Consider the following 19,115-nt stretch of genomic DNA (forward strand, 5'->3'; position numbering starts at 1 on the left):
TTGTACTGTTAGAGGGGCCAGTTACATTAGACGTTATTGTTGTCATATCATTTTCTTCACTGCATTTGCAGGCAAAAGACCATGTTCATAATCATTAGTGTTCCGCATTGCTACTGTCTAATAACGGATGTAAAAAAAAAAAACGATAGCAAAAATTAGTTATGTAAAAATTATTTCATACTCCACATTTAAGGGGGTCCAAAATTGTTGCCACAGGGGCACTGCCCCCCTCCCCCCCCCCCCAGAACCGCTCCTGGTTAGGATCACCACTTCATTTAAAAAATGTGAAATGTCAGAATAATAGTAGAGAGAATTATTTATTTAAGCTTTTAATCCTTTCATCACATTCCCAGTGGGTCAGAAGTTTACATTACATACTCTCAATTGGTATTTGGTAGCATTGCCTTTAAATTGTTTAACTTGGGTCAAATGTTTTGGGTAGCCTTCCACAAGCTTCCCACAATAAGTTGGGTGAATTTTGGCCCATTCCTCCTGACAGAGCAGGTGTAACTGAGTCAGGTTTGTAGTCGTCCTTGCTTGCGCATGCTTTTTCAGTTCTGCCCACAAATTTTCTATAGGATTGAGGTCAGTGATTTGTGATGGCCACTCCAATACCTTGACTTTGTTGTCCTTAAGCCATTTTGCCACAACTTTGGAAGTATGCTTGGGGTCATTGTCTATTTGGAAGACCCGTTTGAGACAAAGCTTTAACTTCCTGACTGATGTCTTGAGATGTTGCTTCAATATATCCACATAGTTTTCCTACCTCATGATGCCATCTATTTTGTGAAGTGCACCAGTCCCTCCTGCAGCAAAGCAACCCCACAACATGATACTGCCACCCCTGTGCTTCACGGTTGGGATGGTGTTCTTCGGCTTGCAAGCCTCCCCCTTTTTCCACCAAACATAATGATGGTCATTATGGCCAAACAGTTCTCTTTTTGTTTCATCAGACCAGAGGACATTTCTCCGATTTTTGTCGCCGTAGTCTAACTTTTTTATGGTGGTTTTGGAGCAGTGGCTTCTTCCTTGCTGAGCAGCCTTTCAGGTTATGTCGATATAGGACTCGTGTTACTGTGGATATAGATACTTTTGTACCGGTTTCCTCCAACATCTTCACAAGGTCCTTTGCTGTTGTTCTGGAATTAATTTGCACTTTTCGCACCAAAGTACGTTCATCTCTAGGAAACAGAACGCATCTTCTTCCTGAGAGATATGACGGCTGCATGGTGTTTATACTTGCGTACTATTGTTTGTACAGATGAACGTGGTACCTTCAGGCGTTTGGAAATTGCTTCCAAGGATGAACCAGACTTGTGGAGGTCTTAAAAAAATATTCTGAGGTCTTGGCTGATTTCTTATGATTTTCCCATGATGTTAAGCAAAGAGGCACTGGGTTGGAAGGTAGGCCTTGAAATACATCCATAAGAGCGTCTGCTAAATGACGTAAACGTAAATGTAGGTACACCTCCAATTGACAAAAATTATTTCAATTAGCCTATCAGAAGCTTCTAAAGCCATGACATCATTATCTGGAATTGTCCAAGCTGTTTAAATGCACAGTCAATTTAGTGTATGTAAACTTCTGACCCACTGGAATTGTGATACAGTGAATTATAAGTGAAATAATCTGTCTGTAAACAATTGTTGGAAAAATGACTTGTGTGATTGCACAAAGTAGATGTCCTAACCGACTTGCCAAAGCTATAGTTTGTTATCAAGTAATTTGTGGAGTGGTTGAAAAACGATGTTTAATGACTCCAACCTAAGTGTATGTAAACTTCTGACTTCTGTACATGTAGGCAAGCAGTAAACATTTCAGAACAACTACTAGTCGAATAAGACATGGGAGAGATTACGAATTTTGGCAGAGATTTATTTATAGACTAATACACTTGAAACAAATAGCCAAACCGAAAACTGCAGAAATTACTAGTGAAATCTCAACTAGCAAGCAAGTCTCAGCAATGAAGAATTTAGTGTGTGCGCGTTCACGCGAAGGGTTGCAGATGCTGGCAGGGGGGAGATTTTCGGCACAACACCTGCCAACGCAGTGAAACATTGACCTACAATTAAGATTTTTGGAAGGTTAGCCAACTATCTAGTACACACTTCGGATACGAGGTTGGTGTCTCTTTTTTTGATCAAAATTAAACTGATATCTTGTAATTAAACAAAATAGTAAGGTGGCAAATAACTGGCTTCCGTATGCCGATAATACGGGACCTATTGTTTTGCTAAACGGTTTATCAAAAAGTTGATTGTAGGCCTAGTAGTATTTCCACTGAAATGTCAAACATGCTAATTGCTAACCCGTTAGCAAACATTTTTACGACCCCAATAATCTCAAAACATTGATGGCTTGATCACAAGATAACACTGTTGAAGGTAATATATTTCTGAAACGCTGCTGAATAGCGGATAATAAGGGGTGCTCCACTATAGGATTTACTTTTGGATTCAGGATTTTTTACAATTGAAATCCTATCAGATTTTGGAACCAGTCCTATTGGACTCCAATAGGATACAATCTGATCTGATAGATCTTTCTTTTGGATTCTAATAGAATTGTTTTATTGGAATACTATAGGATTATTTATTTATTTTTTACTAGGGATAGCGGTCTCAGTCACCAGATCTCAACCCAATTAAACACTTATGGGAGATTCTGGAGCAGCGTTTCCTCCACCATCAACAAAACACCAACTTGTGGAAGAATGGTGTAACATCCCTCCAATAGAGTTCCAGACACTTGTAGAATTTATGCCAAGTGCATTGAAGCTATCGGGTCATCGGCTGCATTTACACCTGAAGCACAAATCTGATCTTTATTCACAAATTTTGACCAATCAGATCAGGTCTGAAAAACATATTTTGTGATTGGTTTTAAATACCGATTAGTGGGAAAAATATCAGAACTGGGCTGTCTAAACGCAGCCATGGTGGCCCAATGACCTATTAAGACGATTTATGTTGGCGTTTCCTTTATTTTGGCAGTTACCTGTACCTGGTGCAGAAGGGAGTCGCCCATACAGTCATTTTATCCAGCACATCTACGGAAGCGCGGTGTCACTTTATCGCAGAGCAACCTCTTGATACCAGCGGCTAACGACAAGCATAATCGTTTATTTATTATTGCACACCAGGTAGGCTACTTTGTTTTTAATTAAGATTTGCGTTGACATTAAACGTTTACAACTTTAGAATCGCTTATGTTCTCCAATTCTCTTGATTGCCTTCCTCATTGAAAGTCAAAAACAACAATGATATGTCGTTGTGGATTTTTGTTTTTGTTAAAACAAAATTAAGATGTTCTAATAGGATGTTGAATAAATGTTAATTTAAATTGTATACAGTTGTTCTCTACATTAGAAAATATTTCTTAATTGAATTCCTTATCTTCTCAAATGTTAATTTATGCGATGTTGGGTAGTCACTCCCTCAAGTATTACCTTATCTCATGATTAATGACTCCCTTGCACAATAATCATGAGCGGTTTCTTGGGCAGTTTATAAACAGCAAGATAAGCCTTAGTCATGATATAGGGCCAGTTTCCTGGACAAAGATTAAGTTTAGTCCTGGACTAAGAAGGGTCTTCAATGGAGATACTCCATCTTAAAGTGTTTTTCAGTCCAGGACTAGGCTTAATCTGTGTCCATTAGTTTTTTGAAAAGTGTAAAAGGAAAGTAGGTTAATAACCCACGAAGGCTATAACTAGTATCTGTTAATTAAACCAGGGCAAAATAATGTTTTATCAGCTGACATGAGAACATCATCCATGCAGAAGGTTGTTTTATTGTAGGAGGGGGAAAATATTGCCTGATGACTCATACTGAATTTAATTTGACTGCTCTATTGGTCATCATGGAGAAGAAATGTTAGTGGGTGAGGCATTTGGCTGGAGCGAGGCGGATTGGTAGCCAGGCAAGAAAAAAATGTTTGCCAGCTGAAACAATGGGCCAGTGTTTTGCATGGCAGGGTGCCCCGGTTGGGTGGAGATTTCACTTAAGGACCAATGGAATGGTCTAAAATGTTTAAACTCCACCCACCTGGGGCACCGGGCCATGCAAAACGAACTCACTCACCCCTCTTTGTTTTTGGGAGGGGACTAGCCTAGTGTATCGTGTGGGGGAGGATAATGGAGAAAGCCCTTGGGCAAGATGAGGCTAATGCTACTGATTGGCTAGAGATATGAGAGCACTCCCTCATCTCTTTCTCTGCTCAGACAAGTTATTTGCAAATAAAGGTTAAATAAATAATATTAACATTTGTGAGCGAGTGGTGAAATCAAAACCGGTATCAACATTAGAGAACATCTCTGGTTTAACTGCTGTGTCTTTCCACAGACCTTATTTGAACTATTAACTGACTCATGATCCCTAACTCTATCAGTCCGGAGTGGAATGTTAGCACAAAACACGTCTGGATTCCAGTCTATCCTAGGGACAGGTATCAAAGTTTAATGGCAAGTTTTTCCTGCCCCATATCTTTATAGCATGGCGTACCACCCTGAGTTTAAGAGGGCCGGGAAGAAGTCTGGCCTCCAGGTGTGGAGAGTTGAGAGTCTGGACCTGGTGGCTGTGCCAGAGAGTCTGCACGGCGGGTTCTACTCAGGGGACGCATACCTTGTTCTTAATACCATCAAGCAACGTTCTGGGCATCTACAGTATGACCTTCACTTCTGGCAAGGTAAAACCTGATCTGGTCGAATAGACTGTATTTCTTGAAATGCTGTACAGTGTTTGTACATTTCAGCCCACTGATATGTGCTTATGCACTTTTTACAATTGAAATTCATTCCATTATTTGTGAAAATAATGTTTGAAATGTGACCCATCATTATTTCTCTGGTCCTGCAGGAGATGACTGTACACAAGATGAGAGTGGAGCAGCAGCCATTTTTACCATACAAATGGATGACTACCTGGGTGGCAAACCTATTCAGTACCGTGAGGTGCAGGGTTACGAGTCAAGAACATTTTCAGGCTACTTCAAAACTGGACTGAAGTACATGGTAATGTTTAAAAACGAGTTCAAAGGAAGTCGCACAGTCTGCGTCTGCTCCCAACAATTTAATGGGTAAATCAACATTTTAAGCACACAGTCTCTTCAGTGTTCACAGTACCTTCTACGCAAAAAGGAACTGTGTACTGGGTAGAAGGTACTGTGGACCAAAACGTTGGTTTACCTGTTAAATTTTTGGAATCATACTGTATGTATAGAGTATGCGATAATGTATTTATTTTTACACAGTTTACTATTCCGTTAGTCAGCACCTCCACCATCATTTTGGGTGTGCTACCTCATGCTTTTTACTGGAATGTTGAAAGACATTCAATACGTTTGTTAAATGTATTTGCTTATCTCAAGAACTCCTCCATTTATCTTATTGATTATCTTCCCAATCTTTACCTTAGAAAGGGGGTGTGGCTTCAGGGTTCAAGCACGTGGTGTCCAATGAGGTTAAGGTGCAGCGTGTGCTCCAGGTCAGGGGTCGGCGTGTGGTTCGAGCCACAGAGGTAGCAGTCAGTTGGGACAGCTTCAACCAGGGAGACATTTTTATCCTCGACCTGGGCAACGTGAGTTCACTGAAATCTATAAGAGTTTCTACAGCAACCTATCTACAGTATGTACAAATCAAGGAAACATATACTGATTTAATTTAGTGAAATTATTTGTTGATTTTAGTGGAATTGTCTTTGTACAATGCAGGCTAAAACTGTATAGTCATTGCTCATGTTAGTAAGCTGTTATTGTAAGTAATCCACTTTGAAACCAATACTGTTTTGGTCATGAATAATGTAAAAGATCATTTGTATACATTGCGGTATGCTTTAACATAGTCAACAGGCAGAGGAGTTAGAGCCACAGTAGTACACTTGGTCCACTGTACTGATAATCTTCACTCGTCTGTATTACAGGAGATTTATCAATGGTGTGGTTCCAAGGCCAATAACTTTGAGAAGCTGAAGGCCACTCAGGTGTCAAAGGATATCCGTGACAATGAACGATGTGGGCGGGCTGAGTTGTACGTATGTGACGAGGGGGCAGAATGTGAGAAGATGCTGGAGGTGAGTCTTTCAATGAGGAGAAAGGGACGGGAAAAAAGAGTTCATTCCTATACACTTCAAATCATGCAATTGTTTATATGCTCCCAATAAACATCTATAGTTAGTTACCTTTTAACATAATTGTGATAATTTGCTGTGAAATGCCTGACCCGTGGTCTCGTTCCAGATTCTTGGACCCAAACCCGAGTTGCCTGAGGCAAATGCAGATGACACAAATACAGATGTGTCCAATAGGAAGCTGGCAAAATTATACAAGGTCAGATCCATTTTCGAATTAAACAATTTAATCGTTAAATATGTAATAAGCAGTTTTTGAGCATTCCTTCAAATACTAATATTAAATTGAAATGTTTTTCCAAAAGGTGTCTAATGCCAGTGGGGATATGGGCATTGATATGGTAGCATCGGAGAACCCGTTTTCACAGAATGCCCTGGAGTCAAGTGACTGCTTTATCTTGGACAATGGCCCCAATGGCATGATCTTTGTCTGGAAAGGTATTGGTTTCTTCTCAGCAGCTGGTCTCTATGACTTCTTTTGACTGTAAAACCCCAAGCTTTAATCTTCCCTTAGATTAGACACTATTTTTGAATACTGTTATGCCTGGAAGTCACTTAGTTCTTCTGCCTTTGCAGTTTAATCATGACTTTATTTGGAATAAAAACAGGTAAGGATGCTAACAAAGAGGAGAGAAGTGCGGTGATGAGTGCTGCCGAACAGTTTATCACAAAGATGGGCTACCCAAAACACACCCAGGTCCAGATCCTACCTGAGAATGGGGAGACCCCTCTGTTCAAGCAGTTCTTCAAAATCTGGCGTGACGCGGACCATACAGTGGGGTTGGGAACCGCCTACGTGTCCAACAAAATCGCCAAGATCAAGAAGGTTCCCTTCGATGCCTCCACTCTCCATCACTCGGGCGCCATGGCGGCTCAGCATGGGATGGTGGACGAGGGGAATGGAGAGAAGCAGGTTTTTTGGCGGGGATTCTGGGGTTTTCTCAGTAAACACCATATAGTATGATGGTAGTTACCCTTAAATGTTGTTTCAAGGTTTAGGGTAGTCATGTGTCCTTAGTAAAGGGATACAGCCCCTAAGGGTTACGACTGTGGGCCTGCACACCCACCAAAAAGGTGTCACGATCTCACAAATAAGCTTTTGAGAAAAGAGCTGCAAGGGGTGTTACCTTTTTTTCCCATTCATGGACTACTACTAGTAAGAGCTGTGTTTACCTGTTAACCTCCGTAGATCTGGCGTATTGAGGGAGCTGACAAGGTGCCTGTGGAGCCCTCCACTTATGGACGATTCTATGGGGGAGACAGCTACATCATCCTCTACAACTACCAGCATGGAGGGCGTAACGGACAGGTCATCTACATATGGTAAAGACAATGGAGAATATCCTTCTGGAAGCGACAGCAGGAAGCTTTGTGTGTTATTACATAGTCTTACAGCAAAAACTGCTATCGTTACAGTAGGCTTCATCATTTATGAGCACCAGGGCTTTTGTTACATACTGTATTAGACACATCTAAAACAACTATATACTGTATAATATAACCTAAGCACAAATGTGTGTTAATAGCACTTGAAAAGTACTCCTTTTTCACAGGCAAGGAGTGGATTCTAGCCAGGATGAAATTGGCGCCTCGGCCATCTTGGCTGCTCAGCTGGATGACGAGTTGGGAGGAGGGGCAGTACAGGTGACTGGATCGTTTTGATTTATCACAGTCTGCCCCGGATAATACGGTCCAGGTCATTTTTAATCAAGATGCACTGGATTACAGAATTGAACAATATTAGTCAGTAGTTTTGTCTGCAGACGCTGGATCTATATGAATACGTTTCCATGGTCATGGATATCAACAGGGTCAGAGCATTGGTCTGTAAAATGAAATGGAAATGAGGGAAGGTTAGGTTTAAAGCCAGGTATCTGACTCACTCTGATTTTCTGTCTGTTTATACCGTAATGAAGGTGCGGGTGATCCAGGGAAAGGAGCCCGCCCACCTCATGAGTCTTTTCGGGGGGCAGCCAATGGTAGTGCACCAGGGTGGTACCTCCAGAGAGGGTGGCCAGGCCCAGGCTGCAGACACACAGCTGTTCCAGGTGAGGTCCAACCCTGCTGGCTGCACACGTGCCGTAGAGGTGAGTAACAGGAGATGTGAGGTGGGAAAAGCTCAATAAAGGATGTTTTGTAGGTATATCTATTTGGTTATTTTTTGGGTGTATTCACTAGAATCCAAACGGACACAAACAAGCCGAAATGGGGAAGGACTAATCTGAACATGTCCAATAAGAAAGGCATCACAAATTGTCTTTGCTATAGTGTACACTAATACACCCCAGTAGATAGGAGTAGCCAGCCATTGTGATGTATGGTTGGTTTGTTGGTGAAGCTGACTACAGTCCATTTGCTACTGCAGAACTGTAGTTAGTACTTCCAGTGTACAGTATTTTAACTGCCTCCTTTCTTCCTCTCTCCACTCAAGGTTGATGCTGCTGCCTCAAATCTGAACTCCAACGATGTCTTTGTGCTGGTGACCCCGGCATCCTCCTTCATATGGGTGGGAAAGGGGACAAGTGACAGTGAGAAGCATGGAGCTCAAAAGCTAAGTGACCTTCTAGGGGTCTCAGCCTCAGAGCTGGCCGAGGGTGAAGAAGCAGGTACATTCCCTGTCAGCAGTCAAATTCACTAGGAAATGTTTAGCCAATAGCCACAGAATGTTACTTATAATGAGGATACAAGACAAAGCTTTTCCAACCGCTCCATCTTCTTCCAGATCCACAATTGTATGTATGTGTTTGTGTGTCAAGATGACTTTTGGGATGCTCTGGGAGGTAAAGCGGACTACCGTACCTCAGCCAGACTGAAAAACAAAATGGACGTTCATCCACCACGCCTGTTTGCCTGCTCCAACAAAACTGGCCAGTTCGTTGTGAGTCTGCCCTGTTATAACTGTAGTATAGCACTTTCCAACTTACTTTGCTGCATTCCTGTTTACATGTTTGACATGATTTGAATATCCATTTGGACAAATTCAGTTTCTTCTGCTAATGAAATAGCCTTTGATCCACATTTTATACATAAGTGAGGGAAACCATTTCCATGTCCTCTTGAATGTGCACTGACCTGGCCCATTGTCAAAATGCCACAATACTATTTCCACAGATTGAAGAGGTGCCTGGGGAGATGACACAAGAAGACCTGGCCCCAGATGATGTCATGCTCTTGGACACCTGGGAACAGGTGACTAGTAGAGGGATTGTCAAGGTGCAACCAGGGCCAAGTTCAGCAGCCGAACGTTGTAGAAATGCCATGAATAGAACGCAATTCCTTATTCCACATGTCAGAGGGGCATGTATGTTCTACATAGCATATTTCGATCTGAACGTTCCACCCTGCTGAACGTGCCTCAGGTTTTTTGCTAATAATGCACACCTATTGATTCGCTTAACACTTTCCATGTACCCTTCAGATCTTTGTTTGGATCGGAGGTGAAGCTCATGCGGAGGAGAAGGCAGAGGGTATAGCCTCAGGTAAGCAATGGTTTTAAAACAAGATCACATAATTACCTGATAAAAGTGCCGATGGGAACTTAAATGTGCCGTTTCATTAAATGAATTGCTCTTTCTTTCCTCACTGCTCCTGCCTATTTCCTGTTCTGTGGTCAGCCATTCGTTACATAGAGACAGACCCTACCAAGCGGGACAGCAGTACGCCCATAGTGAAGTTAAAGCAAGGTCATGAGCCTCCCACGTTCACTGGCTGGTTCTTGGGCTGGGATCATGAGTACTGGAGCAGTAATCCCATGGAACGGGCCATGGTTGGACTCCGTGTCTGAACCACTCCAGGGTGAGGTTTCCTCTAGGGGTAACTTCACCCAAAGCCTCTACTTGACTCATTTGTGCAACTAACTAGGTATCCCCTTTCAACTGTTAGACTGCCCCTGGATACCAATTTGTAATGGATAATATACTCTTCACACTATTGCTGATTTGATCTTACGGTTTTCTTGAAGTGAGAATCTTTATGTAATTTCCTTTTCTTACACACTAACTGTTAGCCCATGTTTTTTTAGCAGTATATTACTACATTTGCAATAAATGGGACAAGTGTTTTTGCTTCTGTACCATGCAGAGTTCAGATATTCCTGTTTGAGAATCTTGTGCAGACTGGGTTTCCATAACGACCCAAAGGATATGTAATGTCTATCAAACATGCTGACGGTGGACGGAAAAGTTTCAACAAAGCACAACTGGAAGCAGTCAAATACATTCACTTAACTAAATAAAATGTATGATGCCCGACGCCAGCGCTGTTAATTGTAGTCAATAGCTAAGAGGCTTTGGTTTAGTGATTTTCATGAAAACATGCTCACAATGGATGAAGACCGGCCAATCAAGGCAGAGCAACTTAAAGCCAGGAGACATTTCTTCTCAAAAATAAAATGGGATTCTATAAAAAAGTCACCTGTCAGATTTTACAAACATAATACAACTCATCTGAGTATTCACCAGATGCATTAAATCATTATGGGGGTGATGACATTGTAACGTCTTACAGAAAACTAAATGAACACTTAACTACAAATAAGTTGATCATTAACCACCTCCATGAACGAGCTGAATCCTTAATTGTGAGACAGAGGGGCACACAGCTACCCCCACAGTGGGGCCTTAAGCCAGGTCCACGTGCTTTGTTTTCATCAGCTGTTCTGAACCTCGCTGTAGTAGTCGCCGTCCTCATTATCAAAGAGCTCAGAGAGTAGGAAGAGCTCTTGAGGATCATTTCTGGACACCACCTCTCCTGATTTGATCAGAACTTTGAGGTGCTCTTCAAAATTGGGGAGAACTCTACTGTTGAGGAAGTCAATGATCTCTGAAAAGAAAATGCAAAAAATAAAATCTGTAAACGGTTCTAGCAAACAATGTGCGTGCCAAACGGCACCCTAGTCCCTATATAGTGTGCTATTTTTGACCGGGGCCCATGGTCAAAAGGAGTGCACTTTATAGGGAATAGGTGTGATTTGGGACTAGATCGAAACTCTTTCCCAAAGCACCATTCTACTTAAATATTACGGTCAAGGAGGACCTAGTGACATTTCTTCTCCCTTTATGTCGTCACTGATCCTATTGATTCACAACTATTCTAACGAAATGCTAAAAACCTAGCGACTGACAATATTGGGTGGTCGCCTGGGGTTGTACAGTGGTCTAAGCCGCTGCCTCAGGCTCACAGGCGCTGTGTACTACCGCTGTGAGCATGGGTTTGAATCTGACCCAGTCCTCTAGTGCCCTTTATTTCTATCCAATAAACAAGAAATACAAAAGGAGTGGTACTGCCCTACTCGTTAAAGTAAGAGGATAGTGTTTGTATGAGAGTAGCTTACAACTACCACAGCAGGACATGCTCTGCCACAACGGAACGTTGGCTACCTTTAGCCTGTAGTAGTGTGCCTGTACATAGCGCGGCGTAACATCCCTTAAAAAGTACACAAATGTTAGCACATAGCAATGCATTACATCACACTGACATGCACGGTTGCATTCCACACTCCTAGAAGATGGAGAACATTTGTAAAGGCTTTGTCATGCATTGATCTAATTCAATGACATCTCAGCGTTGTATTGAGAGACTTGACAATCCAAAAAGTTAAAACTGACACAATTCAAACCTCCCTCAGTCCATGACACATTGTCTAAAAAAATCATGTTTAATAACAACAACCTCTTACCCAATTGTGTGAGCAATTTCTTCCCAGTCGATATCTGCAAAATCTTCCACCTGCATTGCATTCAAGCTGAAAAGGTCAAAATTGACATGAATCAAGATTCACCATGCAACAGTTTCACATGCTGATATCAGGACCAAAAGTCTACCTACATTTACCATGCAACAGTTTCACATGCAGATATCGGACCAAAAGTCTACCTTTTGTCCTGTGTATCAGGACAGTGCAGAAAGGTCCAGGGTAACATCACTAGACCGGGCTAATACAGCTTAAACAAAGAATCAAAAAACAGATTCATCATCACACAGACTGAATGGAAATCAACACACTTACGCTTTGATCAAATCCACTTTGCCCTGAAATGATTTCGTGCCTCCACTGAATACTGGTTGTCCATATGCCATTTTGTGCTTCAAAACACCCAACCTGGAAAAGTTGTATCAAAGATACAGCCTTAAAAGTAAGACAAAAGTTCTGAATCAATGAGAACGGTTCAATTTTGTAACAGCTACCCCTGAAACTCCCTGCCCACCATTTTATTCGACACTGGGACCAGTGGCGCGTTTCAACCGTCTGGCACACATCTGTCCAGGGAATGTTGTTGTACAGTTTGTCTTTCCTGATGGTGGCCGGTCCACTGCCACTGCCTGTCCCACCAGGTGCTTCCGCACAGCTTCCATTAGTCTTCAGTTGTTCCTCGGTCCACGCACCTTTGTTTGCGGCTGAGAAATACACACCAAACAAAGCGGGAACATTGCCCCACGTCAAACAACACAAACAACCATTTCCCCAAAAGATGAGTGGAGCAACATGTCCAGCAAGGATGTCAGAGTCAATATATTAAAGCTGTAATCTGTACTTGGTGAAACTGCCGCATTTGTTTGGGATATTACAACAAAGTTGTTACCTCAAACATCAGTTATTTTCCTTCGGACATCATTGCACGCGTGCTAGAACTGCAGAATATGTACTGTGATTATATTTTTTTACCATGATGCTGGACATTCCTCTCATCAACAAGACAAAAACAATAACTAAGGCGCTGGGGGCGAACAGTGGCGATGAGTCACCTTATGCGGATTCCAGTTCCCAATGACTTACACATTTGAGCAAAACGTTTCTCTAGGGCCGATTCGCTTCGGCCAGTCAACGCTGAGATCTTCGCCCACTTGTTGCCGTGCAACGTCTGCAGTTTTTTCAATGTGTGAAGTTCTTCTTCGGTGAACCTTCGGTAAGGAAATCAAGGAAATAAGCATTCAAAGTGCCTCAATGTCTGCAAATATTAGCAAACCATAAAGTGGTTCATATCAGAACAGCACAGATATGAACACTAATTGAAGAAAATGTAAATTCAATATTACTATACTTTCGTACACTGTATTTAGAGGCAACATAACGTAAGCCGTCATAGCCGTTTATGACCGTGAGGGTCATTTCCTTATAGTAACTAGCCCCGTCTTACCTGCCCTTGTAGTTGCTGCCATCAAACATTTTCCTCCCACGTATATAGATTTGATGCCAAGATCTTGGTATTCCTTCAGCTGGAACAGGTTAGGAAGATGTGAGATCAGTTTTCTGAGAAATTCCATAGCATACTTTTTTGGCCACTGTAGACAATGCTGAAGAACAGGGATGTTATGTGGATAAAACTTGTGTCATAAAGTTTTCTAAATCGAAGGAACCTGACTACAAGATGACACACCTATTCTTTCATGGAATCTGTGCTGACACTTCAACTTCTTGATATTTGCTTCTTCCCCTTTGAAGCGCTGTGGATGGAAGAGCTTAAAGGCACTCTGAATCCCAGTGACAGCCAGGAAGTCGTTGACCTTACTCATGAGTCGTTCGTTCTCCTGCGCATTGAATCTTCCACTTCGCAGGGAAAGTCCTGGGAACAACCGAAGATTCCACATGGGCTTAACTGATTGGGTCTAAATGATAAAATATATGATAATACAATCAGTCACATCTCTAAACACAGTAACATCTTACATATCATTGCTACAATGTTACATAATGCTGCGATAAACTAAAATATTGAACCATGAGTGACTGAAGAATAAGCTTACCTTGTCTTCGGAATTCCTTGAGTCGATCAAGATCATACTTTATCATCTTATGGATCTCGTCAACCGACTGACTCAACATTGGGAATGAACTCTTTGAGATCCTTCAGAGCCTGCCAGTCGTCCACACTGTAGCATAGTGAGGGGAGAAAATCCTTAACGTGACGTCTAAACACACCGCTGAGTCGACAGAGCAGGAGAGACATGCCTTCCTCTCTCCACAGGAAGAGGTTCCAGATGAAATTCTGGTACACAGCATTCACAAAATGTCTGGTTTTCACCAGAAAATGCTACTGGGCGACTCCACAGTAACAAAGTGATGCGGGGACTAAAATTTCACTTTAAAATGTATGTCAAACAAGTTAACAAGTTCCACAGAAAATGTTACAAACATACATTTACTTGAAAAACAGTACAGATTCAAAGTTTGGTAACAGAATGAGGGTTTGTGCAGCTGGTGCACACATTCTGTAACCAATATTTGCATCTGCGCTGTTCTACAAGTAGCTTCAATTTGTGTTTGTAAAATATTCAGTGGAAATGGTTAAAAGTCATTGTTGTGCCTAGAGTTGTATGGATTGTTTAACTTTGCAACCATTGGTTTTTGTTGGGCATACATTACAATTATTGTGGATTAGCCCTACTGTCAATGGTTGTGTTCATTTGGGAAATCTCTTTCAAAACATGCTAGATTCACACTTCAATACAAGTGAACCAGGTCTCCTAATCACCTTAGAGTTTCTTCATTTAGGCAGGGTTTGTTGTGTTGGGTCCCTGTCTCAACCATGGTTGAATGGGCACCCTCTGTCTCACCGTTTGTTCCAGCATCATGAGTCCTGTTGTCATTTGGAACAGTTAAATCCAAACCATCTGCTGCAGAGTGGACACTGTCCATTCCCTTGTCTGACTCTCTGCTGTGTTTTTTCTTTCTCCCACTGCTGCAGACTCTCCATCCGTTTTTGGCCTCTTTGACTTCAATTTTCTTTCAGTTTGTTCTTCTATACCTGGAAGGTCTGCTTTATCTGGACAATCGTTCAGTTCACTGTGTTTTTTCTTCTTTCGTTTCCTTTTTTAAACATTCTCCTCTGCCTCAGTTACCACATTTTTACCTCTCTTGACCATTTCAGGGTGCAGTTCTATGTTTTCTGGATCATCTGCTGTTCTTGTAACTGTCCGACAGCTTTCCACTCCCTCCTCAAGCTCTGTTTGTCTGTTCTTGTGCTTCTTCTTACTCTTTCTGGCCTCATCTGGCGCAGTTACAGCTGAAACATCGACTGCAGCCTTTGAGAGGACACTGTCTATCACACGTTCTGGCTCAATGTCATTATGTTCTCTCTTTTTCTTCCGGCTATTCATATTATTCTCATCAGCAATCACTAAATCCGCTCGCCCCTGATGCGTTTGAAGATTCTTTGACTTTCTTCATTTTCCCTCCAGTTTGTGCCTCAGGATCTGGTACCTCCATTTCATCTTGAATAACATTTTGCTGCTTCTCTTCGTTTCCTTTTTTAAGTTTCTTCCTCTCTTTCTCCACCACTTCCAGCTCAGTCACTGTTCGCGCTTTATGTTCAGGTTCTTGACCTTTTTTCCTCGACTGTCAACTGGTGACCATCCTTTTGATTATGCACAATTGCCGGTTCTTCTGGTCCCTGTTCAGTTAGTGCTTTAGTCTTTTTCTTTTTTTCCTTTATGGATTTCTCGACTGTATCAGGTGCCACTGATGAGATTAATTCAGGAGTGTCTTCAAATCTAAGAGGGGATATTCGACATCTCAAGCACTATGGGATTCTCATTTGCCCCTTGTTTGGTGGATGTTGAAGTCCCCAGCATGGTGGCTACAGCATAACCTGTTTTCTCTATCTGTAACAGAAAGACAATATTAATGTCTTTTGTTAGGGTTGAACTGGCTATTTGTTTGCATAACTTATATAATATACTGGGGAAGCTATGCTAAGTACATAAACTACGGGTAAATCAACTGTTGAAGACAAGAAGAACTACAACCGGCAACAGGAAGTGCGTCACGACGCTGGGACCTGCCTGCACGCCGACGTTAGGAGGAGCAAGTTTAAACCACGCTCCTCCTCCCTCTGACAGGCCAGCATTGAGCGGGAACTATCTCTGTCAGAGTATAAAAGAGAGAACAATAGGATGTGTCGCTCTCTTCTCTGTTTGCCCTGCGAGGTAAAACAGCGAGACCGTATATATACGAACCACACATATACCACACACGTGTTTGCATTAATTAAAGTACAGCTAAATCAGAAGTTACTATGTGCTGACTATTTTGTTCTGATACCAGAAACCAACTGTCGCAACATTAACACTTTCCATTGTTTCCTAAAATGTGACAGCATGGATAGGCATGAACTTTAGCTGCTATGTAACGTTAACTAGCTACCATAATTCGATTAGCAAAATACGTGCATATTAAAACACAAGTTCACTTTTTTGTACATACGCGCACAAGTGTGATCAATGTTGGGATAACTAGCTAGCTAGTGATAGTTCATCCAAATAGACTAGCTAGCTGTGTAAATCAAATATGATAAAACTCGTAAAGAAAAATAAAATTCACCAGGTTGAACAAGTGGGGAAAGTAACACCGTAACTTCTTTGGTGACAAAGCTACATAGCCGGAAATGTAAATCTCTTCTTTGCTGTTAGCAATGTATGCGTGTGTGACTGACCAAAGCTAGCTACTGCCACTCTGGTGGATGTACTATAGAAATATAACACATTGAACGAATTTGGAACATCTAACCTTGGCAATCTGACTGGTAAGCTACACTCGCAGTGGTTGCCTGCCTGGTATTCGGATCATGAGTCTCCCATCTGCATTCCCGTGTCATTTCCAACAATTAGGATTTGTAGGTCTACATTAATATTCCCGCTATGCAGTTGTGGAAAAGGTACACAATTGTCACACTTGAGTAAAAGTATAGATACCTTAATATTAAGTTACTCAAGTGAAAGTCAGCCAGTAAAATACTACTTGAGTAAAAGTATTTGGTTTTAGATATACTCAAGTATCAAAAGGAAATGTAATTGCTAAAATATACTTAAGTATAAAAAGTAACATTTTATATCAATTAAATTCCTTATAACTTTAACTATTACTTCACTTCATTCCTAAAGAAAATATTTTACTCCATACATTTTCCCTGACAACCAAAAGTTATTATTAAGGTATCTATACTTTTACTCAACTGTGACAATTGGTTACTTTTCCCACAACTGCATAAGTTCATCCCTATCCATGCTGTCACATTTAGGAAACAATGGAGAAAATTAACAATTAAGCAAAGCAGATGGCACAATTTCCTTTTAATTTAATTTCCAGGGGCACACTCCAACACTCAGACATTATTTACAAAAGATGCATTTGTGTTTAGTGTGTCAGCCAGACCAGAGGCAGTAGGGATGACCTTGTGTTCTCCTTAAACTTATGAATTTGACAATTTTCCTGTCCTGCTTAGCATTAAAAATGTAGAGTACTTTTGGTTGTCAGGGAAAATGTATGGAGTAAAATATTTTCTTTAGGAATGTAGTGAAGTGATAGTTAAAGTTGTCAAAAATATAAATATTAAAGTAAAGTACAGATACCAAAAAAACTACTTAAGTAGTACATTAAAGTATATTGACTTAAGTACTTTACACCACTGCTGCTATGACAACACTATAGTTAACAGATCTCTGAAAACTTCAAAATATTATCTGCCTAATTGTGCTTCTGTTGATAAAATCTTTGAGATTGGAGAACTTTTATGTGGTGGTTTTAGGACGCCCAATACAGTCAGCAATGGCCAGCGATGAGTGTTATAGGCGGATATAAATAGATTTTGGTATGCTATTTCTATAGGCTTAACTCAGGTATAAGTCATTATAATAGCCTATATTTTTGTTCTAAAGTAAAATGTAGATAGACTTTGCAGTATTAGTCTACACAGCCTGAAACTGGTTTGGATTGGTTTGATAAAAGTAATCCATGCCGCTGCGCACAGTGCTCGGTCTGATGTCAAGTCTGAATACTAGAGAAAATGTAGCCTACCGTTTGGAGAGTTACTTAGATTCGTAATTGAAGAGAGGAGTTGTCCTGACATTTCTTATACCTATCCACCATGACTTACAGTCAATACATTGGCAGCCTTTCAACATTAGGATACAATATTTTCTGTAGCCTAGATTGGCTATCAATCTACCTCACACACACACACACACACACACCATGGGCAGTTTAAAATTGGTCAACAATTTTATTTATTAAAGATGATCACAAAGAATGTGTCAGTAACTCTACATTATAGTATAGCGTATTTATTTTGGACGAAAGCCACAAAACTAGTGTATGAGTGAGTCACTCAGCTTTATGCTGACAAAAATCACACTTGACTCAAGTCATTAATAGCTCAGGTCTTGAAAATACGAGCCAAAAGCAGCACCAACCTTTTTCCCCTCAGTATCCAATGTGTATAAATGACCCTGTGAGCACTGCCTGACACCGATGGATGTCAAATTCTTTGGCAATTTTGCTCACAGGGGAGACTCATATATACGATTTGCCCGTCAGTTTCCTCACTGTACTTTCTGTCATTCAGTCTATTCTTCACATAGGCAAAGAACGACGCCATGTTTCAGAAATGTTACAAAGCCTACCATCACTCCTTTCCGCTGCATCCTCCTCCTATCCCACAACAAGTGAGAAGGGTGAAATTGCAGCCCGCATGTGGGCATTCCGGCATCTGCAGGAACCCCTCTTTATACGTCTATTGGTCAATTAAGTTAGGACAGGCGGGAGGCGGGGGTGCTCCAGTACAGAAGGTGCTGTTAATGCAAAATAATGTTGGATGCCAACAGCCGATAAACCCCACAGAAGAAGGGGCGGGGGCAACAATGGTAGCTAGCTGTACACCGGTACACAGTGTCCTTCGCACCCGCCTGCCAAGCACTGTTTTCCCGCAGTTCTGTTAACGGTGAAGGCAGGTGTTCGGCAGGCGGGAGCGAAGGACACTGTCTGCTAACTTTGCCCTTAAAAAGATTGCAGTCATAGTGCAGTATAACTGCAGAATGCTGCATCCAAAATAAGACCTTTTTTTGTACTGCAGTAATTATGCAGTGTAACTGCAGTTACAGTGCAGTATAGCTGCAGTACATTGCAGTTATTCTGCAATTACTGCGTCCAAAATACCCCAGTCGATTGCAGTTATTGCACTTTTACTGCAGTTTCAAGACTACAACCTTTTTTT

At 41.4% G+C, this 19,115-nt stretch overlaps 2 protein-coding genes across 7 annotated transcripts; one reads left to right on the top strand and one right to left on the bottom strand.

Moving 5' to 3' along the window:
• The first annotated feature begins 2,000 nt into the window (after positions 1–2,000).
• On the top strand, positions 2,001–10,201 carry LOC106609359 (gelsolin). 2 transcript variants are annotated; one of them, XM_014208115.2, is made up of 17 exons: positions 2,002–2,124; positions 2,998–3,146; positions 4,497–4,690; positions 4,861–5,015; positions 5,419–5,580; positions 5,923–6,072; positions 6,239–6,328; positions 6,435–6,567; positions 6,738–7,042; positions 7,319–7,452; positions 7,683–7,773; positions 8,046–8,216; positions 8,561–8,735; positions 8,886–9,007; positions 9,241–9,318; positions 9,548–9,608; positions 9,744–10,201. In XM_014208115.2, the coding sequence occupies exons 3-17, from the start codon at positions 4,498–4,500 to the stop codon at positions 9,911–9,913; spliced, it is 2,190 nt and encodes a 729-aa protein (XP_014063590.1). In that variant the 5' UTR covers positions 2,002–2,124; positions 2,998–3,146; position 4,497; the 3' UTR covers positions 9,914–10,201. The 2 variants fall into 2 exon arrangements, with proteins under 2 accessions (XP_014063592.1, XP_014063590.1); XM_014208117.2 differs by lacking the exon at positions 2,998–3,146 and having other exon boundaries at positions 2,001–2,124.
• A 307-nt stretch (positions 10,202–10,508) lies between these two features.
• LOC106609360 (transcription termination factor 1-like) lies at positions 10,509–18,710 on the bottom strand. 5 transcript variants are annotated; one of them, XM_045722044.1, is made up of 10 exons: positions 18,526–18,710; positions 14,601–15,729; positions 13,873–13,998; positions 13,506–13,734; positions 13,266–13,344; positions 12,905–13,029; positions 12,336–12,525; positions 12,137–12,229; positions 11,807–11,872; positions 10,509–10,950 (listed from the first exon to the last, which is right to left on the bottom strand). In XM_045722044.1, the coding sequence occupies exons 3-10, from the start codon at positions 13,906–13,908 to the stop codon at positions 10,941–10,943; spliced, it is 828 nt and encodes a 275-aa protein (XP_045578000.1). In that variant the 5' UTR covers positions 13,909–13,998; positions 14,601–15,729; positions 18,526–18,710; the 3' UTR covers positions 10,509–10,940. The 5 variants fall into 5 exon arrangements, with proteins under 5 accessions (XP_045578000.1, XP_045577999.1, XP_045578001.1 ...); XM_045722043.1 differs by lacking the exon at positions 18,526–18,710 and adding an exon at positions 16,448–16,592; XM_045722045.1 differs by lacking the exon at positions 18,526–18,710 and adding an exon at positions 15,874–15,923.
• Positions 18,711–19,115: the final 405 nt, after the last annotated feature.

The sequence above is a fragment of the Salmo salar genome, chromosome ssa07 (assembly GCF_905237065.1).
Source record: "Salmo salar chromosome ssa07, Ssal_v3.1, whole genome shotgun sequence".
Taxonomy (NCBI): domain Eukaryota; kingdom Metazoa; phylum Chordata; class Actinopteri; order Salmoniformes; family Salmonidae; genus Salmo; species Salmo salar.